The sequence below is a fragment of the Callithrix jacchus genome, chromosome 8, assembly GCF_049354715.1.
Source record: "Callithrix jacchus isolate 240 chromosome 8, calJac240_pri, whole genome shotgun sequence".
NCBI classification, from domain to species: Eukaryota; Metazoa; Chordata; class Mammalia; order Primates; family Cebidae; genus Callithrix; species Callithrix jacchus.
Window position 1 is genome coordinate 104,327,412 of NC_133509.1, and position 22,401 is coordinate 104,349,812.

At 50.2% G+C, this 22,401-nt stretch overlaps 1 protein-coding gene across 1 annotated transcript in view; it reads left to right on the top strand.

Annotated features, from left to right (window-relative positions):
* GALNT16 (polypeptide N-acetylgalactosaminyltransferase 16) overlaps positions 1 to 21,068 on the top strand; it is a 92,261-nt gene extending 71,193 nt beyond the window's left edge. Inside the window, exons 8-16 of the mRNA XM_035260818.3 lie at positions 1,389 to 1,476; positions 2,996 to 3,080; positions 3,393 to 3,496; positions 8,128 to 8,254; positions 8,985 to 9,077; positions 11,455 to 11,538; positions 16,251 to 16,392; positions 17,088 to 17,213; positions 18,649 to 21,068. Of these exons, the coding sequence (XP_035116709.1) occupies positions 1,389 to 1,476; positions 2,996 to 3,080; positions 3,393 to 3,496; positions 8,128 to 8,254; positions 8,985 to 9,077; positions 11,455 to 11,538; positions 16,251 to 16,392; positions 17,088 to 17,213; positions 18,649 to 18,786 (987 nt within the window). The 3' untranslated portion in view covers positions 18,787 to 21,068. The remainder of the gene's footprint in view (positions 1 to 1,388; positions 1,477 to 2,995; positions 3,081 to 3,392; positions 3,497 to 8,127; positions 8,255 to 8,984; positions 9,078 to 11,454; positions 11,539 to 16,250; positions 16,393 to 17,087; positions 17,214 to 18,648) is intronic.
* Positions 21,069 to 22,401: the final 1,333 nt, after the last annotated feature.

The following is a 22,401-nucleotide window of genomic DNA, read 5'->3' on the forward strand; positions in this document are numbered from 1 at the left end:
ACACGATAACTTCAGAGCAGCACTATTCAGAATAATCAAAAGGTAGAAAAACATCCAAATGCCTATCAGCTGATGAATGGGTAAATAAAATGCGATATAGTCATACAACAGAATCATCCAGTCATTTAAAAAAAATGAAGAACTGATACGTGCTTCAACATTCAACATGGATGAACTTTGAAAATCTACGTGAAGTGAAGGCCGATCACGAAAAGCCACACACTCTATGATTCCATTCGTATGGAATATCAAGAATAAGCAAATCTATAGAAATAGAAAGTAGAGTGGGTTTCTTGTTGGGGTGGTGAGAATGCTCTGGAACAAGATAGTGGTGATGGTTGTACAATCTTGTGAATATATTAAAAACCATCAAATTGTGTACTTTACAACTATAATTTTATATCTCAGCACAAAAAAGTCCATAGAAAGGCTGAGGTGAGGCCCTCCCCAGAGCACTGAAATCATCAAGGATCTCCGCTGATCAGCCCCAGCCCAGGCTTCTGTTATCCTGATACAGGGTGGGAACTGAGGGGCAGAGCCGGAATCCAAGTTCCAGACAAGAGGATCTGGGGGGGTGAAAGCAGAGTGGAGAAAGAAAAGAAAGAAGAGGCTCTGTTCCGTGTCCCCATGGAGGGCGAAAGAAGAAGAGGTTCATGAGGGTGCTAAAGTTTTGCATGTGGCGTGTGATATGATCTGCCACCCAAAAAAAGAGGCCAGCAAAGTCAACATTATTCACCAGGGTTTTGGATCTGGCTTTGTGTTCTGGGAGACGATGCTGGGAGTGGTGGGACTCACCTTGTAGAGGATGTGGTATGAGAGGGACAGCACACAGATTACATGGGGACCACAGTGCACCTGCCCTTCAGCCGCTAGTGGTCCCATTGGGAAGACTCAAAATCCAGTCATTAAAAAAAAATGAAGAACTGATACGTGCTTCAACTGTTATACAAAGGTAAATGATATTAGTAAAACAACAGTTCAGACCAGAAATGGAAGAGCCACCTCAGGCAGCACAATTAGTCACTGTCCCAGGAATTGTCTAGGCTGTCATTGTGAAAGCAGCTTAAAAGAGGAAAAAAATCCTTTAGCTTGCAGCAGTCAGGGAAGGCTTCAAGGAGGAGGTGACATTCTAGCAGGGCTCAAAATTATGTGTGAGGAAGAGGCTGGGAGAGCACATGGGAGCCGAGCAGGAACATCCAGGAGCCAAGTTGTGGTGATACAGGACAGCTGTCAGGAACCTGCAAGGGTTGAAGGGTGGCACTGGGCACATCTTACAGGAAGTACTGAGTGCTCCATGTCTCAGAGAGGCCTTCTCTCCAGAGCAGGCAGCTGGGCCTTTTTCTGAAGAGGAGTCCCAGGCCTCATAGCATCTTGCATCTCTCTCCTAGGACCATACCCGCGTGGTGAGTCCCATCATTGATGTCATCAGTCTGGATAATTTTGCCTACCTTGCAGCATCTGCTGACCTTCGTGGAGGTGAGTTCTGCTCCCAGGGGAGGGCTCTAGACATGAAAGGAGGTAGGTGAGGCCAGGCAGTCAAAAGCCCTCGCTTGCTGCTCTTTCCAGCTGTGCCAGAGAGTCTCACGACCCCCCTTCCACCACCTCCGAAGAGAAAATGAAGAGGATTGGGTGCAGCCCTGGGACTGGGGACAAAGGATCAGAGCTGGTGGTTGTGGGCTTCTGGTGCAATCAGTAGCAAAGCCTGACAAGTCTCTCACCTTTCCCTCCCTCCAAACATCAGCACATTCTTCCGAAATGCTGCCAGCCTAGGGATCATGGCCACAAGTCCTGGCAGGAGGCCATGATGTGACAGCTTTCCTGAGGATGGGGAGTGGGGAGCCCTCAGCCTTGCATGACTTCCTAGCATGTGCACCCCAGAGATGGTCAAGACCTGTGCTGTGTATGGAGACTATTGGCCACATTTGGCTACTAAGCTCTCGAAATGTGACTAGTCTTGAAAAGTGACTCATTGGAATTGGGATGTGCTGTAGGCATAGAAAACCCACCAGGTTTCCCAGACTTGGTGTGGAAGAATGTAAAATACCTCATTAGTAATTTTTTATATTGATTACATGTTGAAATGACAATATTGTTGATATATTACATTAAAATATTTCATTCAAATTAATTTCATATATTCTTTTTCTGATGTGATTACTAGAACATTTTGAATTACATATTGGGCTTACATTTGTGGCTTGTATTATATTTCTTTTGGACTGTGCTGGGCTGTTTAGTATAGTAGACAATAGCCACCTTTGGCTACTTAAACTTAAATTAATTCAACTTAAATAAAACTTAAAAGGCCGTTCCTTAACCGTACTAGCCACATCTCAAGGGCTCAGTAGCCACATGAAGTTCGTACCTACCATATTCGACAATGCAGATCCAGAACGTTTCACCATTACAGAGAGGGCTACGGAACTGTGCTGCTCTAGAGAATCTGTTGCTGGGAACTGGTGGGCACAGTGCATTTCCTGTGTGGGATCTGGACTCCCACTATACGGACCCAGCCATTAGATCTTGAGGGAGGGTGGGATTCTGAAGGGAGCCAGGCATTTTTCCCTTTGGGAAATCACCTCAGGGCTTTGGCACTGGTGGCTGCCCCTGCCTGGAATTCCCTTTCCCCAGATATCTGCGTGGATCTGGCCTTCATTCAGGTCTCCACTCCAAAGTCACCAGAGAGCCTTTCCTGACTATTCTAACTAAAATATTAACAGGATGGGCACTCCTCCTTTGTTTTCTTCTTTTTTTTTTTTAGTGCTTTCACCCCCAGCTGACATATTCTCCATTGATTTATTTATCTTTGTAGTGTCTGTCTTACCCAGTAGATGGTACACTTCCTGAGAGGAAGGGGCTTGCTCATTCTGATGAAGAAGGGTCTGCATGAAGAGCCCAGGGCTCCAAGGGAGACTCCGAGGGGTGGCAGAGTGAAAGGGCTCAGCAGCCTGCAGCTCTGCCCTGAGCTCTGTCCTTACCTTGCTCTATCCCTTAGGGTTCGACTGGAGCCTGCATTTCAAGTGGGAGCAGATCCCTCTTGAGCAGAAGATGACCCGGACAGACCCCACCAGGCCCATAAGGTCAGGGCGGTTGTGGGCTCCGGGGGATCCCTTCCTTCTCTGGGCCAGGGGCCTGGGAGGCTCTTGGGAGGCTGTATCAGTCGCTGGGGTGCTCTGTGTTGACTCTGTTCTGGGCCCTCAAACCCTGTCTGGAGGGACAAGGAAGACAGAGGCCACGGGAAGAGATGTGGGGGGCCAGGGAGCTGTCTAGCATCCTGCTCCAGTGACTGCAGATTGGGATCTAGAGGCAGTTGGTCTTGAGTCCTGGGGCCATCTAAAGGGCCTTTCGCTTCTCCAGCTCATGTGTTGCCTCTTCCCTCTCCTTGCTCCCAGGACGCCTGTCATAGCTGGAGGAATCTTCGTGATTGACAAGTCCTGGTTTAACCACTTGGGAAAATATGATGCCCAGATGGACATCTGGGGGGGAGAGAATTTTGGTGAGTTGGGAAATAGTGACAGTAAAAATAACAGCAGCAGTAATAATCGTAGTGAACCCTGACTGAGCTCTTTCTATGCGTGAGGACCTGCTTTACGGACTTTACACACGTAAGGTCATTTAATCCTCCTGAGGACACTCTGAGGTAAGTACCATGATCTCCATTTTACTGATTTAAAAACCCAAAGCAAAGAGAAGTTAGGCAATTTGTCCAGAGCCACACAGCAAGTAAACAAAGAAGTTTTGGTGTTCAGGGGGACCTGTGGTCACACGACTGGACATGTATGTGGAAAAACACACAACTGTATCGCAGACCACAGCTCACACACGTGGCTGCTTCCCTATCAGCAAGGCTGGAGGTGGGCGGGGAAGGTGGTGGTGAGGATGGTAAGTAATGGGGTCAGATGGCCTGGGTGCAAACCTTGGCCCTCCTACCTTCAAGCTGTTTGGCTCTGGGCAAGTCAAAGCCTCTCGAAGCCTGAGTTTCCTCCTGAGGTTGTTATGAGTACTACATGAGGAGATGAGCTAAAGGCTGCTGTAGTGGTCCCACTGTCATTAGGCACGGACCCTCTAGACGCAGAAGGCACAGGGAGCTGCCCCTCCCCACCCTGAAGCAGCAGTGAAGGAGACTGAGGTAGGGCAAAGTGTTCCAGTAAAGAGCTGGAGGGGGCTGGACCCTCACACACTCGCTTCTCAGCTCACGGTGTTGGCGCCACAGAGTACCAGGGAAGGGTCGCCAAATGGGATCAGAGCCCAAATTCTGGACTCCAACAAGCCAGTCAACTCTTTGAACCTCAGTTTCTTCATTTGCAAAACAGGGTTGCATGTGAGATGGAGGTTAGAGAAAGCGTGAGTATCAGTTAGGGCCGTGCAGAATATGGAAGGCGCACCTGACGTGAGGGTTTATTAAAGGGCTTGTGTATATGGTGCGGGCAGGATAGAGGGAACTGCAGGGACAGCGCAGTACGGGACAGGGCTGTGACTGCTGGGAGCTATAACCACCCCAAGGCCTGAAAGACAGGGTGAGGGAGCACCCCCTGATGGGGCTGTGGTCTTGAGCCATATGCAGCCAGCCCATGGCAGCAGGCGGAAAGCGTCAGGGCTAAACACCCACCCTCACTCTACCCCCACCCCGTCATGTCCTGCTGGTGCCTCCCTGTCTGCCTGAGGAAGGAAGCCCAGTGGAGCAGCCCCTGGGGTGCTCACAGACAGAGCAGTGTGGAGACCTGGACGGTGATTTCCCAGAGCAGGGGTAGGCACCTGGTGGCTTACAAAATACAAAGGCCTATTCTTGCCCTCTGGGTGGACCCAGCCCTTCACAGAACCCTCCCACTGTTTCCTTTTACTTCCCGACTAGGTGTTCTATGCAATAACTAGGGCTGGCGGTAACTCACCCATTTCACAGGTAGAAAGACTGAGGTGGATGCTGCCTTCCAGATTTCAGTCCAGAAACTTCATGTCTAACAGGCATATGCAGCTCCTTTACTGGAGCCACTTATGTATCGCGGGATGTGGCAAAGGTATAGTCTATGTCTCTGAGATGTTAGGAGCAGGGATCCTTTAACTCTTTCTCCCTCGTAAGGCAAATGGTGGTCGGGGAGGGGCTTGCAATAGGCCCGACCCGACTCAAAACCAGCTGGGGATTCCCTGCCGCTTTGTAACTTGCTTTTGGAAGCTGTTTCCAGGCAAGGTTTGGAGGAGTAAATTCTGGGAACTGGGGTTCAGTGACCGCTCCATTCTGACTGCTTTCATGTGTTTTGGGTCCAAGTGAACTGCTTTGTGTCCTCAGTCTCAGCCTGAAGGGCTCTGGCAAAGCCAGTTTCCTGTGAAGACTTAGAAAGCTGGGAGACTCACAGTCTCCTTGCTCTGCATCCAGAGGCCTTTTTTCTTTTTCTTTTCTTTTCTTTTTTTGAGGCTAGAGACAGAGAAACAAGTGAATGATCAAATAGCTCACTTCAAACTCTGCCTGAGGCAAGGGCTCCGTGGTTGGAGAACTTGAAAGGTGAACCACAGAATGGTTCTGGCAAGGGTTTTGTTTCTTAGAAGAAATCCAAAGAAATGTGTAGGCTAGCTGCAGTGCTCAGATATTCAGCCGCTGGGGCCAGTTTTGAGCTGTGAGCCTCCTGTTGCTGGCGGGTTGAAGCCTTTCCTTTTATTCCTTTATTGAAGGGAGGGAGGAAGGGAGATGCCCAAACTGAGACATATTCTTTGGTCCCCAAAGAATTCCAAACTCGGGTCCCCAGAGGCTACCTTGAGAGGGGCTGGCAGATGTGCAAACTTTGGTATCCACGCTGGGGAGCTGCTGAAAACATGGATTATGCTGCTCCTCTGCTTAAAACCTTGCAAGGGTTCTTATGTTACTCAGAGGAACGCCCAAACTCCTTACTGGCTCCAAGGCCTTAAGCTATCTGCCTTTCCATGACAGCTGCATGTTTTCTTTGTTTGTTTGTTTGTTTTTTGAGACACAGTCTTGCTTTTGTTGCTCAGCCTGGAGTGCAGTGGTGTGATTTCAGCTCATTGCAACCTCCGCCTCCCAGATTTAAGTGATTCTCCTGCCTCGGCCTCCTGAGTAGCTAGGATTACAGGCACCCACCACCATGCCAGGCTAATTTTGTATTTTTTTGTAGAGATGCGGGTTCCACCATGTTGGCCAGGCTGGTCTTGAACTACTGACCTTTCAAGTGATCTGCCCGCCTCAGCCTCCCAAAGTACTGGGTTCACATGTGTGAGTCACCACGCCTGACCAGCACAGCCTCCTGCCAGCCGTGCTCTTACCTCTAGGGACCTGCCCTTGCTGACTCCTCTGCTGGAAATGCTCTTCTCCTGCTAGCCACAGGACTTGCTCCCTTGCCTGTTTTGGGTTTTGGCTCAAATGTCCCTTTTACAGTGACGACTCCACTCATCAGCCTAATTTAAAACACAGCCATAGGCCTCACCCACCACCATCCACTGTCCTCTTCAGCTCCCAGCCTGGTTCATCTTTTTCCATGGCCCTAACTACCATCTGATATGCTCCATTTTTCTGCATTTTCTTGCTTACTTGTACTTTTTTTTGCTCCTTATTTTATGGAGTTCCTGTCTCCCCACTTCCCTGCTAGAGTACAAGGGAATCTAGAGCAATGTCTGACATATAATGAAAATTTGCTGAGCGAACTAACGAATCTGATAGTGCAGCTTGCTGTGTGAACTTGACGTTGCATTTCTGCAACTGAATATTTGGGTGACCTTGGAGAGGTCATTTAACATCTTTGAGCTTCAAAGTCCTCATTAAAAGAAATAAGGGTAATAATCCTGACTTCACATGGTTGAAGTGAGAATTAGGTATTGAATAGAAAGAGCATGGCGTGCAGTAAGTACTCAGTAAATGGATGGCTACTGCTATTGTTATTGCCATTGTTGATGATAATATTAGTTAATAATGCTACGGACAATATGGGCTGGGTGGGATGAGGTGACTTAACTAGCATAACGAAGTTAGGATGGCAGAAATAAAACCAGATTGTGGATCTTCTGTCCCCAGGACTGCCCAGTTCTAAACCTTAGTTGCTGAGGCCAACACAGATCTCTGAGCAAGAGAAGGGGTGGATGCCTGGCAGTTTATAGGCAGACCTAGGGAAGCCCACTGATACAGACAACCTTACGTATGGGTCCAGGTATGCCAAGTGTCCAGTCCTGGCCCTGAACCACATCTGGACATCGCTTGGTGCACAAAGGCAGGGGGCCAGAGATGGGCTTTAGTCCTGCTTTCTCCACTCTCCCCTTTGCTAGTCACTGGGAGGGTCCTGGCCAGCTACCCCAGGTAAGGGTCCCCAGGCCTGGCTGGAGACCATGAGTGTCCTTAGAGCCACCTGAGGAGTGGGAAGAGACGATGGGGCTAATATGAAGGAAAGCAAGAAATCAAAAGAGATTATGTGAGATTCAGCCAGCTGCCAAGGTGGGTCCTTACCATAAATGGCAACTGGTGAATGGAGATCAGAGTGGTAACTTTTGAGGTCCACTTCTGGGCAGCAGGATGGCCACTGCTCTCCTGATACTACTGGGGACCACAGTCATCCACAAAAGCTGGTTCAGCTCCACTGCCACCACCAAAATGAAGTGTGGCTCAAGAGGGCCAGTGAAAGCCTGTACAAGGAGACCAACGGGGCCAAGAGGGAGGCTGGGGCCAGTCCAAGAGGTGCCAGCTGGAGCAGCCTATGGTTTGGTCGGCGGCTGGTTTTCTGACTTTGCGGGCGCCCAGAGCTGGCTGATAAGCAGATGTGTTTGTCCTTAGCTCATGTCTGGCCGGGGCTTTCTAGACAGAGCCTGGAAATGATGCTGCTATTTGGTTGTTTCCCTCCTACTTAGGTTCTTGGTGTTCCTTCAAGCTTTTTCCACTGCTCTTCCCGGTCTGGGCCACAGGGAGCATGTGTATTCACGTGTGTGTGCCTGTGCACCTGCATGTATGCACATACACATGTAGAGTGGGCAGCAGAAACGTGTGCAAGGAGTGCGGGCACTCCATTTGAACAGGCCCAGGAGCCCGGCCCAGCATGTACCTCCAGGGAGATACCAGAGGGAAGGGAAGCCAACCCCTTCACACCCTCCCTTGCCAAGGAGCCCCTTCCTCCTCCTGACAGCTGCCATCTCCTGCAGAGCTCTCCTTCAGGGTGTGGATGTGCGGTGGCAGTTTGGAGATCGTCCCCTGCAGCCGGGTGGGCCATGTCTTCAGGAAACGGCACCCCTACAACTTCCCTGAGGGTAACGCCCTCACCTACATCAGGTAGGTCACCGAGGAAGGAGCAGGACACCAAGGCCCAAGCCCCCAGCCCTGCCAGTTATGGCTATGTGACTGGGCAGCCACCTCACTTTTTGGGCCTCAGTTTCCCCATTTGCCCCTCTGGTAACATCCTGGGATTCCAGGTACCTTCAGGGGTGGAGGGATGAAGTTGTGGGAATTGTCGCCAGGTCTCTCTTGCCTTGACTTCCTTTGTCCATGAGAGTCTCGGAAAATTGGCCAAATCCCCAACTAAGCCATGCTCTCCACTCACTGAACCCTGAGTGCTGGTCATGGATGCCAGTGTCCCATCCCTGACTTGATCAACCATCTCTCCATCCCTATCCCCAGCTACAGGGTGTACTAGTCTCAAGGGAGAGTGACTAATGTCCTGGAAGACCTCCATGGTCTGCTGTCGTGAGGAACTTGGCAGGGGAGGATGAGAGACTTGTCAGGAGCACCCTCTCTACGTGTGGACAGTTCTTCACCTTGTTGAGCTCAGGCTTATTTGCGCAGGGTTTAGAGCAGCAGCTGCCCAAGTCTAGCAGCATACCTACAGTCAATGGGTATTGACAGACTGTCTTCCAAAAGCGTTGTGCTAATCTATACCATCCAAGTATCACCTTGCTCCTGAGATTCTCATCGCTCTGTATTCATGGATCAATTAATCTTGACCCTGACCACTAACCCTGTTGCTTCCCTGGTGACCTTATTTTGCTCTTTCCTCTCCTTTTAGGAATACCAAGCGCACTGCAGAAGTGTGGATGGATGAATATAAGCAGTACTACTATGAGGCCCGGCCCTCGGCCATTGGGAAGGCCTTTGGCAGGTGGGCCCCTCCAGCTCCACTGTCTGACTCCCTCTACCCACATTAGCACAACCCCAGCAAAATATGAAGTGGTGTGTACGCCGGTGAACCACTCACAACCTCCCAGCCACTGAGCTCCCACTCTAATGGGCTTCCTTGGGCCCCGGGAGGGAATGCAATGCTGAGACCAGACCTTAAGCTTTGAGGAGCATGAAATCTCACGGGGAGAGAAGGCTTGTTTATGAAAAAGAGTTGCCTGTCCATAGCTGCCTGCAGGCAAACGAGCATCTGTGGGAGTGCTTAGGAAGGGGCTGTCTGCAGAAAGCATTTGGGGTTCTACTCCACGTCCTATTCAAAATTGAGATCTGTTAGCCTATTTTCCTGTCACAGACTGTTATGACTACAGTCTAGTTAAGCATTTTCAAAATGCAGATGGGTTGTGCAATCAATTTAGTGGGTCGTGACCAGCATTTAAAAAGAGAGAGAAGTAGAACACTACAGATTAGATTAGTACAGAGCAGAATAGAAAATAAGAGTTGATTGCAGTTAAGGGTTAGTATTGTCTTGTGAAACTTTCATCTCAGTTGTGGGTGTGAGTGTGTGTGTGTGCACATGTACCTACACATGGACAGCTGCCCCTCTGCATCCGCAGGGAATTGGTTCCAGGACCCCCCCATACATACCAAAATCTAGAGATGCTCAAGTCCCTCATATAAAATAGTGTAGAATTTGCATACCCTATGCACAACCTCCTGAATACTTTAAACCATCTCTAGATTACTTATAATACCTAATACAATGCCTACACATCACTTCATTTGCATGGGTTCAATGTAGTACTAGATGCATGGGGAATTCAAGTTTGGCTTTGGAACCTTGCGGAATTTTTTTTTTCAGGTGGAATCTCGCTCTGTCACCCAGGCTGGAGCACAGTGGCACTCTAGGCTCACTGCAACCTCTGCCTCCTGGGTTCAAGTGATTCTCCTGCCTCCACCTCATGAGTAGCTGGGAATTACAGGTGTGTGCCACCATGCCCAGCTGATTTGTTGTGTTTTTAGTAGAGATGGGGTTTCACCATGTTGGCCAGGCTGGTCTCAAACTCCTGACCTCAAGCGATCTGCCCACCTTGGCCTCCCAAAGTACTGGGATTACAGGCATGAGCCACTGCGCCTGGCCTGGAATGCTTTCCTGATTATTTTTGATCCAAGGTTGGTTGAATCCATGGATGCAGAACTCACAGATACTGAGGGCCATATGTACATGGGGCATAATAGATTACAATGTAAGATATTTATCTCCTACATAAGCTTGTGCTCAGAAAAGTTTGAAAACATTATGAATGATCATCAATGAATCTTTTCCCGATTTATTCATATCTATCCCCCTGTTTTGAAAAAAAAGTTATGTCACTAAATATTTCTTGTAATGAGGAGCTAACATTTACTTAGCACCCACCCTGTGCTAAGTGCTTCATGACCCCATAATTCACTTGATTCTCACAAAAGCCTTCTGAAAGTGGCTTTTGAGTGATTGTATCCCCAGTTTAATGTAGGGGAAACTGAGGCTCAGATAGCTGATGATGAGGGTGGTCACCCAGTGGCCACTGTGGTTGGTGTAGCTGAGGAAGGTGAGGACGGCGGTGTCCCAAGAACACATCTAATGGTTTTATTTGCCAGCACACCTGAAAGATGTTTAAAGCTTGCTCTTCCTGCTGTTAAATCTTTCTCTAGTACTTCTCGTTAACTCTGCAAAGATAAAGACCAGTTCGGCCGGGCATGATGGCTCATACTTGTAATCCCAGCCCTTTGGGAGGCCAAGGCAGGTGGATCATGAGGTCAGGAGTTCGAGACCAGCCTGGCAAATCTGGTGAAACCCCGTCTCTACTAAAAATACAAAAATTAGCTGGGCGTGGTGGTGTACACCTGTAATTCCAGCTACTCGGGAGGCTGAGGCAGGAGAATTGCTTGAACCTGGGAGACGGAGGTTGCAGTGAGCTGAGATCATGCATTCCGGCCTGGGCAACAGAGAGAGACTCCATCTTAAAAAAAAAAAAAAAAAGACCAGTTCATGGTCTGCTAACTGAGGTCTCAAGGATCGAGAAGCCAAGAGAAAGCCATGGTCCTGTATGGTCTGTGTTCACCCTGAAAGGCGAGCTCCAGGCAGGAATTTGAGGAGTGAGGAATAGCCAGACCTGGGTTGAGCTTGCAGGTCAGAGAATGACATCAGACAAGTGGCCAGGGCTGGACATGGCAGGTTGGAAGCCTCCTCATCCTTGCCTTTCTGAGATAGGTGGGAAGAGGGGGCTGACTCCTGGGGCTTGGGGAGGGGCCTCTGGTGTCCTCCCTGGAGCTGCCTTCCACATGGCAGGCCAAAGCCGGAGCCCTGCCTTCTCCTACAGCGTGGCTTCGCGGATAGAGCAGAGGAAGAAGATGAACTGCAAGTCCTTCCGCTGGTACCTGGAGAACGTCTACCCGGAGCTCACGTGAGTGCAGCCCTCGTCTTGTGCATCCCCTGGGGTTGGGGCCAGCGGCCTGAGCCCACCCCACCCTTAAATCCCCTCAACACCAATGCTCTGGCTCTTTCCGGCTGCTGAGTTTTACTTTTATGTGAAGGCTCTTGGGGAACTAAGTGGGCATTACTGGGAGTTATAAATTAGGTGTGGTAGGAACCAATTTTTTAATGGTCTCAGACCTAGAAATGGACATTATTCCCTTAGGAAACAACACTGCGTTACATAACAAAGGCTGCAGAGACATTCATCCCCTTTAACCCTGTTCTTTCTTTTCTGGGAGTTTATCCTGAGGAAATAAAGCAACCAAAGCAGCAGCTGTTGACCAGTAGCTCAACAGCGGCCGTGAAAAAACGAGAAACAGCCAGGCACAGTGGGTTATGCCTGTAATTCCACACTTTGGGAGTCCAAGGCAGGAGGATTGCTTGAGTCCAGGAGTTTGAGACCAGCCTGGGCAACAGGCTGATCTGTTTAGTAGAGACCTTGTCTCTACTAAAAATAAAAAAATTAGCTGGGTGTGGTGGCACACACCTGTGAGTGGGAGGATCACTTGAGCCCAAAAGGTAGGGGCCACAGTGAACCTTGATTATGCCACTGCACTCTAGCCTAAGTGTCAGAGAGATCAGGGAAGGGGAGGGGAGGGAAGGAGAGGGGAGCAGAGGAGAGGGGAGGGGGAAAGGAAGAAAAAGAGAGAGAAAGAAGAAAGAGAGAGAGAAAGAAAAGAAAAAGAATTAACAATGGGTGGGCTGGGTTCAGTGAATCACCATACATGGATCTAAACAAATATTATGCACCCATTAATATTATAATCATAGAAACTGTGAAGAAAACACGGGAAACGTTTGCTCTGGCAGATGAGAAAACAAAATGCAAATGATGTATGCACTCGGGCTGTAGTTACCTAGGAATATGTGTGCATTCTCAACAGCACTATGGCCAATAAGCTCTGATGACCTTTTCAGCGTCTCGGTTACATCCATGTGGTTCATTTCCTCACCTTCCTCAGGTCTGGACTCAAATGTCCCCTTCCCGAGAGACTGTCCCCTGAAAACTCTGAGTTTGCAGCTTTACCTCCTTTCCCAGCCACCTCTCCTCCATGCTCCTTGTAGCCATGATTACCATTTGGCATTATCTGGCCAATTAATTGTGTTGTGTCTCCCTGAACTTGCCTGTAAGTTGCATGAGGGGAGAGGCTTTGATCTATTTGTTCACTGCTTTATCTCCAGCTCCTGCAACAGTGCCTGTTATAAAGTGGGCACTCAGTAAATATTTGTAACTGAATAAATCGCACAGTCAATACGCGTCAATCATGTCTGAAAGCCTCATGCGCCCTCTATAGCTGTGACCTTGGGGAACAGGTTTCCCACGGCTGCCGGCTTTCTCTCAAGGATGCTGCTGTGGCTTTCCAGAACTCTCCACCCCTCAGAGCTTGCATATCCTTGAACGAGGCAAATCTTTGCCTTTGAGGACAGGTTTGATTTTTGGCCAATAGCCACCATTAAGTTGTAGCCAAGTGTGGTGAATAAGCTGGATGATTAACCCAGATAATATAATCCCAGGTCCCAAATACAGCATGACTCTAAAGGAAGGAGATTCCACTGACTCCGGGAGCAATTTCCAAGAAATTCTAGAACAATGTGAGTAACGGCAGTGTCACTGGAAAAAAGTCAGTGGCTTAGATAACCCTGGCTTCCTGGACACTAGCTGTGATGGGAAGAACATTAATTTATGAAAATGCAACTTCCTGAAGTGGTCACTTTTAGGGGACAGTCTTCATTCAGATGCGTCACTTCTGAGACCTGAAGAAAAAAGACCAGTCACTTCTTCACACTCTGTCCACATTCATACAACATTTGAGTGAAGCCCGCAAGTTCCAGGCCTAGGGCAGGAGATGGGCAGCCTGTGGGAAGAGGTGGGGAGGTCTGGGAATGCCCCTCCTTTCCAACCCCAGTGCCCTGCCACAGGGTCTGATGGCGCCCCAAGGACTCAGGGGAAGAAGTGTCTCATAACTACTAGAAACCTGGTTCCATCACAAGGCAGGAAAGTGGATGAACCAGCCACGTTGATGAGGAGCAGAAGCTGTCTTCTGTTTCTTCTTCCACTCTGTGAAAGTTAACATAATATTTTGTTGCTCAGATGGAAACCCCAGATCTCATTTCTATCTGGATTACTCACCCCCAGTTCCCAGGATAAGGGGCCAGGAGTGGATCAACTTGTTGATTAGAAAGGGGACCCATAGGTCTGAATGATACCAACTTCCCTCCAAACAAGGGGTCCCTAAATAGTTACCCACACTTGGAAACAGTCAGTGGGGAGACTGAGGAGGCTGAAAGAAGAGGCTTTTGCTCTCCTAGGCCTGGCACAGCTCTGCCCCTTCTCCAGGCCAGAGCTCTGCAGCTGGCCTCAACAACTGCTAATTTAGTACTTGCATTAGGACTGTCAGGAACAGTTGTTCAGGCTGTGCATTGTATGTGAGGGTGCTAGTCACTTAGTAGACATTGCATGTTCATGACAGTAATTCCAAGCAAATGGCAGTAAGCATTCTTCTTCTAACAAAACCAGTATATCCTGTCAATTTTCTAACAGAAAGAAGTAGTGTCTTGGGGAATGGGTATAATAGCAGCCTGCATACGTAGACGAGACCCATAGAGAAGGAATTGGAGGCAGACTTTAGAGGGTTGCCTACAAACAGGACAGCTTAGCCTGGCACTGCCGGGGAGCTGGGGAAAGGTGGTGATGACTGCCATCCCAAGCTGCTCCAGGAGCTGCTACCACAGCGTAGGAGCTGCATCTGGTTCTGAGATTGCTCCCAAGTCCAGGGTTTCTTCCGTAAGCATCACTGGGCATTGCCACCTTGGTCAGTGTTCACCTCATCTCTGAAAGCTGATCAGCTTGCACAACAGCCTAAGCAACAGGGGAGTAGCAGGGTCTGGAACAACCCCTGGCCCTCCTGCCGTATCCCCCCGTATTCCCCACTGAGCAGCATGTTCCCCATAACCATCAAAGAGGCCTCAGTATCCATCTTGTCTCTATAGAGAAGGGAAATGTAACACATTGCTCCTGGATGAGGCTGGGAGTGTGGAGCTCCTTCCCTCCAACATGCTTGCACATGGCAGGGGTTGCAAACTCAGATTCTCACAGTGGTCAGGCAGGTGATGTAAATAAGTCAAATGGGTATGGATGAGACCATAGAGAGTTGTGGGGACTTTGGCAAACGCGGATGTAAAAGCCCCACCCAGAGGGGGCAGCTGCTACTCACCACGGTGGATTAGTGCCATGCTGGAAAAGCTCAGTGTGGCCTCATCTTCTAATTTTTTCAAGGGAAGCTAGATTCAGATTTGAAGGTTTCTGTGTAACCTTCAAATCATTCAATATTGCCAACTAATTAAAAGCCACAGCCACCACGCTATGCAGGTCAGATGGTATCTGGGGGCCAGATTCAGCCTGGCAGCCAGCGGTTTGCCACTAGCTGTCTAGCTGCATGGCAAGGAGTCTGGAGAGGCACAGGCTGCTGCTAGGGGTGTGGGAGGGGAATTGAAAGGGGCTCTCTGAGCCTCTTGGGAGCAGATCAGTTCTGGAATTTCACGGCTTCTAGCCAGCCTTGAGAAAGGAAGACCTGGTTTGGTCTAGATCCTGCAGATGTCCACATCAAAGAATGCCAAAAATATTATAATGGCCCAACCCCCCAGGCCCAGATTCTCTCCCCAAAAGAGGTAACAGGAGGCAGAGAAGCAATAGCTTGACTGTAACCCCTCCTGCTTCCCCATAACTCCCAGGCCTGGTGAGTCCTTAATCTAAGAATGAACATAATCTGAACTCAGGTATGCCAGCAGCTTCCTCAGGTTTATTACCCATAAGGTGTCAGAGAGAGAGACAGAGAGAGAGAGTGTGTGTATGTGTGTGTGTATATGTGTGTGTAAGCGTATAATTCACTACTCTGAGATAAATGTCTTTTACAACATTTGTAATTATTTCTGTAGGATAGATTCCTAGAAATGGCAATGTTGGTCAAAGGTGTGTGTGTTTCTAAGGGCTTTGTTAGATAATACCACACTGCCCTCCTGAGAGGTTGTATTAATTTATGCTTTTGCCAGAAAGATGTGAGAAGATTCAACCTCACAGCTGTTGCCAACACTGGGCATTGTCATTAAATTAAGTGTGTGTGTTTGTGTGTCCAAATATACATACATGGTAAATACACATCGGTGACTCTGATATGTAGTTCTTTAATCATTACTGAGATTAAACACATTTTCATATTTATGTTTAATTTGTCTTTTCAAAGCACCCACTTCCCTGTCATTTTGGGGTTATTGAGCCTACATTTTGACCCCATGTTCTCCTGAGGCTTTCCTCCTTCTGGACTGAGGGGCTCCGCTTTTCTGGCCTGAGCTCCCCCCATGGCTCCCCCATCCTCTATGTCTCAGGCCCAGCCTCCAGGGCAGTCCCAGGGGCTACCAGATCCCCTTGGAAGAACCCCTGGAACCAATGCCTAGTCTTATTAGAGGCCACTCCTGTTCCTCATCCAACCCTACTGACTTCCTTTTGCTGGCCAGGCTGCTCCCAGGCCCTTTCCCACGGAGACCTTGGCACCCCCAGAGCTGAAGGGACGCTGCTGTCTGGGAGAGGGTGTAGGTAAGCCTGATGGGGCAGAGGACAAGCCTGACTGCTGCCTTCTCTCTCAGGGTCCCCGTGAAGGAAGTACTCCCTGTCATCATTAAGCAGGGGATGAACTGCTTAGAATCTCAGGGCCAGAACACAGCTGGTGACTTCCTGCTTGGAATGGGGATCTGCAGGGGGTCTGCCAAGAACCCCCAGCCTGCCCAGGTAAGCTGCTTAGAACCTCGGGTAGGAATGGGCGTGAGAGAGAGCTGGAGGCATTGCTCGGAGTGGGTTAAGGGACTCCCCCCGCTTATTCTTCTCCTCTGCCTACACCTTACACAAACCCACTTTGCCAGGGGCCCCTATACTCTGCTCCCACGCATTCGTATCCTATGCATTTCAATACGCCTGTCACTTGGGTATCCTGTGTGCACCACTTGCTTTGTCCTTACCAAGGGAGAAGTGCTGCCCAGATAGTGCCCAGTTCTCTCCTGAGATGCAGCTGGGCTTGGCTCGTGTGAAAGGCAATGTCCAAGACTTCCGTGCACACATGAGTGTTGCACCCACATCAAAACTAAAGCAGGTCATGGAGACCCCAGTGAGGACCAGCTCCCAGCTGCCCTGGTTCCAAGTCTTGTAATTCTCTCCCATCTCCCACAGTCCCTGGGTACAGCTGTGATTGCCCTCTGGCCAGCTCCAGCTAAGCTCCCCCACCTCAATATTTTATTATCAAAAAAATTCAAACATACAGAAAAATATGAAGAATTATACAGTGAATACCCATACACCCACCCTAGCTCCTATAATTATTCATAGAAATCTTACAAAAATATGCCATGTGTTTGCTTTATCCCCTACCTACCCATCTCTCCATCCATCGCTGTACTTTTGACTTGGCCTTTCTGCTCCCTGCCTTGCAGGCCTGGCTGTTCAGTGACCACCTCATCCAGCAGCAGGGGAAGTGCCTGGCTGCCACCTCCACCTTGATGTCCTCTCCCGGATCCCCCGTCACACTGCAGATGTGCAACCCTAGAGAAGGCAAGCAGGTGAGTCTCCTCGCCTCTGGCACAGAGACCCAGCAGCCCCAGGGGACCATGCCTCAGGGTGGCAGACCCTGGCGGGGGAGACCCCAATCAACTCAAATAATCCCTGCAGAGCAAGGATCTGGGGCAGAGGAGGAGCCAAGTCTACATCTAGATCAAGCCAGTTATTTTACCCATGAGGAAATACTTCTTTGGGTAATTATTTGTTTAGTGCCATACTGCCAGGCTGTGAGCTCCGTGAAGGCAGGGACCGCTTGTCTTGTTAACACTGTATCCCTAGCTCCTGACAACCACCATGATTCAAGTAAGTGTTAGCTTTTACGGACAGCCTGTGTTACATGTTTGAAATAGATCTTCTCATCTAATCCACCCAGCCACCCTGTGATGTGGGTTCTAGTACTAGCTTCATTTTATAGGTGAGTAAACTGAGGCTCGCTGAATCTGAAGAACATATGTCAGATCACACCACTGAGAAGGGGTGAAGCTGAGATTCAAACCCAGGTCACTGTGACTTCTAGATGTCATCCCTACAAAGAAGGCAGCTCCCACTAGGGGTGTAGAGAAGTGGCCTCACAGGTCAGCAGCTTAGGACCACAGGAAGAAGAAATCATGTGTGCCAAAGTAACAGATTTACCTGGGCCGGGACTGACAAACTCAAGTGCCTACAGGGAGCTGGTGGGAAAACCCCGATAAGAGAAAAGCTGGGACCAGGCAGGAACTATGGTAAACTGGAGAACAAGAGCCCCATCTAAGGCAGAGGGCAAATCCTCAGCCCCAGCAACTGATGCCACCTAAGAAACTGGGCCCAATAACTACATAGAAGCTAGAAATGCAGATTTGCACGTGGCAACCAAGCTAAACTGTAAATAAGCACATGGTACTTCAGCTGCTTTGCCTCCTCTGATCTGGACAGGAACTTCTGCAAACTACAGAAGCAAGAGCCCACTGGGAAGGGCAGGGCTTAAAGCTTGTGTTAGGGGTGGGGTGGGGGCAGCCTCTTACGTAGGAATACACAGCCTACTTTACGAGGCGCATGACTGGGCATGGTAGCTCTTGTCTGTAATCCCAGTGCTTTGGAAGGCCAAGACAGGTGGATCGCTTGAGGTGAGAAGTTTTATCTAGACCAGCCTGGGCAACATAGCGAGCCTCGGTCTCTGCAAAAAATTGAAAAATTAGCTGGGCATTGGTGGTATGCATGTGAAGTCCTAGCTACTCGGAGGCTGAGGTAAGAGGATTGCGTGAGCCCAGGAGTACGAGGCTGCAGTGAGCTATGGTGGCACCACTGTAAGATCAAGATCATGTCTAAGAAAAAGGAGAAGGGGGTGTGTCCCAGTTATATACAAGGGTTGCGTACATGCATATGAAATGAAAGTACAACATTATTTTTTTAAACCATTGTTTTCTCCTTCTTCTTTGAACCCATCTCCGTTCCTCCTAGAAATGGAGGAGGAAAGGATCTTTCATCCAGCACTCAGTCAGTGGCCTCTGCCTGGAGACGAACCCTGCCCAGCTGGTGACCAGCAAGTGTCAGGCTGACACCCAGGCCCAGCAGTGGCAGCTGTTGCCACACACATGACGGTAGCCCCAGGGCCTCCTGTATCTTTTGCATGAGACTTTGGGGCCAGAAGGGGGTTTGGGTGGGGGAGTGCAAAGCAGGCCGTTCCCATCTCCTCATATTTCCGCCAGGACCATCAGCAAACATCCACCATGACACACATTCTCCAAAGCTTGTTCCAGGAGGGCGTGGGTGGGCACCCCCCATGCCCTCAGCGCTGTCCTGGCCTTGCCCCCGGGAATGGAGATGGTCAGGGTGCTGGACTGTTGCTGGGTAGAGACTGAGTAGGTGCCCCTGGCCCTTTGTCCTCTCCCTTGGCACTTCTTGGGGCCAGGACTATAGTGTGTGGTCTCTCCCTTGTCGCTTGGGGAGAGCAAGGACGGAAGGCCACCTGGGGGCCTGTTGGGTCATGAGGCCCAGTGGTGTGAGCAGGTAGGGCGAGGAGAAAGTGGGCAGTGTGGATGGAGAGGCTGAAGGCTGGAAAAAGAGGGAAGAAAAGGAGAGGGGCAGCCTGCAGGGGCAGGAAAAGAACAGGAAGGAAGTGAGAAGCCTGGTGACCTGTCAGAGATGCCAGGCCCAGGGTGCTGCTGGGTTGGGTGGGGGACGGATGGGATCTTGGCAGCAAAAATGGGTAATTAGCAATGAACGTGAATAGAAGAGCAGCAAAGCCCCAAAAGAACAAGGTCTCTTCCCCAGGACACAGTCTCTTCCACACTTCATCAGCCCCAGGGCCTGAGCCCAATGCTGTGCCTCGGTCCTGTGCCTGCGGGTGCCCACGTTCCTTAGCAAGAGGCTGCAAAGGGATCTGTAGAGAAGACTCCGGCATGGTTTATCAAACAGATTTCACTTCTTTTTGGCCATGTGTCAGGCTGAGACCTCTCTCTTGGGCATTAACAAAGAGCTAGTGCCCTGTTCCTGCCGCCAGGTCCCACTGAAAGGACAGATAGCCACACACATCATTGAGTAGCCCCAGCTTCGTTTGTCATTTTTGACTCCTGCTTTCTCAAAGGTTTTTGCCTCTTTCAATACAGCATCATTGTTCAGGGTGATAGGAAAGAAGGGACCTCCTTTCCGGACTATGAACAGCCCCTAAGTCAGTAGAGGCTAAGCCATCCAGGCTCAACTTCACCCTTATTCCCTTCCCCACTACAGGAGGGATTTTTCTGAAGGATCAGCTATTACACTGGGCTGGGAGGCTGGCTGTGGTTCCTGTTTGTGTAGAGAACTCCCAGTTCCTTTCCACAGCCACTGAGAGTATATTCACACATCTACCCCGAGGCCTTGCCTTGGAACTGCTCCTGCTATCCCCACGCCCTTCTTCCCTCACCCCACTGGCTCAGGAAGTGTTACCTTGGGCAAATGATTGTTGGCACCAGGACCCTAGGAGTCTCGCTATAAAGCAGACCAGCCTGGGGCAGATACATGTACTGCAGGAGCCCCTGTCTTTCATAGGCCAAGGATCCACACACCCATAGAGAATTCATGGATTCCAGAAGGTCTAGGAATCTCCTGAAATTGTCCCTAAAATATTGCATGTATGTGTGTGCATAAACACATTTTCCTGGGGAAAGAGTCCAGGGCTTCTTAAAGAGGTCCCTGATCCCCAAAGGGCCTGAACCTCTGCTCTGGATTGAAGCCACTGTCTGCCCAAGCTGCCACCTCCCAATCTCCCTCCCTGGTGTGCTCAAAGCACCATCGCCCGCTCCCTCCACGTGGCCCTTGAGGTCAGCAGCCAAGTGTTGGTGGTCCGCAGCACCTGCTCTGGAGGGCTCTCCAGCAGTTTCACCTCCTGACTCTCACCAGCGTCCTCTCAGCAGCGCTCCTGTGCCCAAGTGCAGCCCCCTGGACTTGCCAGCGCAGGGCCCTTCACCCCAGGGCCATGCTTCACCCGTCGTCTGTGGTGATGTTTCATCCACGGCCAGGTGCAGCCTCAGATCCCCTGTTCATCTGGGAAGCCTCCTGCCACAGCTTAGGACTGAACTGGACCCAGGGCAAAGACCTCTCCCCAGAGGATGGACTAGAAGGCCTGGGCCACACTCGAGTGTGGACCTTTGGGGCTGGGGAGTGGTGGCTGCTTCTGTCGAATATAAGAGGACTGCTGACCAGAGGGCCTTCGAGAGGGTCTCTCCCTCCTTTGCTGTGGTCAGACCAGGCTCTGCACTTATCGGCCGGTCCTTTGTGGCAACTCAGCTCTATTCTGTTTTTGCTTTTCTTCTCTTGACCAAAGCATGTGCCACTAGCTGTCTTTGAGGACCTCGTCTTTATGAAACACACACCTAGAATAAAACCACTTCTTACATGTCTACGTGCACCAGCGCCTTCCTTTCTGCCTCCAGCCCTAGCCCTTCAGCACCACCCTCCCCGCCTCATGGGGGAAGCCAGGGCCTCCTTTCTGTAAAAGTGAAACTGAACATGCTCAGGTCCAGCCCTCTCCTGCACCTGGTAGCTTGCTCGTCGGCCTCGTGCCCTGTGGTACCCCAGGAACTCCTGACTACTCTGGCGGGGGCCAACAGGTGGTCCTACTGCAAGGGCAGGCCTGGCACCAAAACCAGGAACCAGCTCAGGTCAGACTGAGCCCAGGCTCCTGTGGCCTCATCACGGGATCCTACTTGTAGCTTAGAAATGGAAAACAAATGGCTTCTCCAAGTAGGTATGGCCCTGCCACCATGCTCTCCTTCCCTGGGAGCCAGCCCTATCCCCTTGGAGCTGCTCTCCCCTGTTCTACCATGCCAGAAAGCAGGGGTACGAATTCAGGCAGGACACACTTCCTGGGTAAAAACAGCAAAATAATTCTGAAAAGTGTCTTACCAGACTAGCCTTGCTTGATTGGGTAGCAGATGCTCTGCCTAATGTTTCCATGGAAACCAATGGAAAACCCCCATGTCTGTGATCAGAAGCTGAACCTACCCAGGTAAAAATAAACGCTGCTTCAACACACATAAGAACTGCAGTTGGCAGGCCAGTGCGCCACTAGCCTCTCCTGGACACAGCCGTTTCTGCCCTCAGCCCCACTTAGCTGTAGGGTTGCTGATCTGGAGTTACCCAGAACTTCTGACCCCTGGGGCTAAAGAGCCTGGAGCAAAGCCCTAGCTGGCTGCAGAGCATACAATTTGGCTCCAGTGTCCAACTTGGTCTGGGCTTAGGAGGCAAGTCACTGTAAAAGACCCTGGCTGCAGTCTCCATCCCCTGATCCATCCCTCTGTCCGCTCAGGGAATACAGCCCACCACCCACCGCCTGCTCAGGTCTTCCTCCTGGTGCGCTGGGCCCCATTTCCACTCTCCATCTATTTTCACTCTCAGCCTTGGAAGGCTCTGATGCTGGCTTCTCCTGAGTCAGGCTCTCCTCTTGCTTGCTCTCCTCCAAACCTACCTCTCTCGAGGCCCATTTTCTGTGCCACTACTTTTTTCCCTGGGAGCTAAGGTTGTCAGCCTTTAGCCAGCCCCTGGAGGAATCAGCAAAAGCCCCAGGTTGGCTATTAACAGTTGTGTCACTGGCAGGAGAGTCCCCCAAGAGCCTACGGGGGAGGGGGTGTGCCAGGAGGGACTTCTGCACCAGGACCAGACTCCCATTTGTACAGCAGTGAGCAGTTCCTGGATCCCTGGGGCTCTGTGACTTGGCTTCAGTTTTTACAAGGG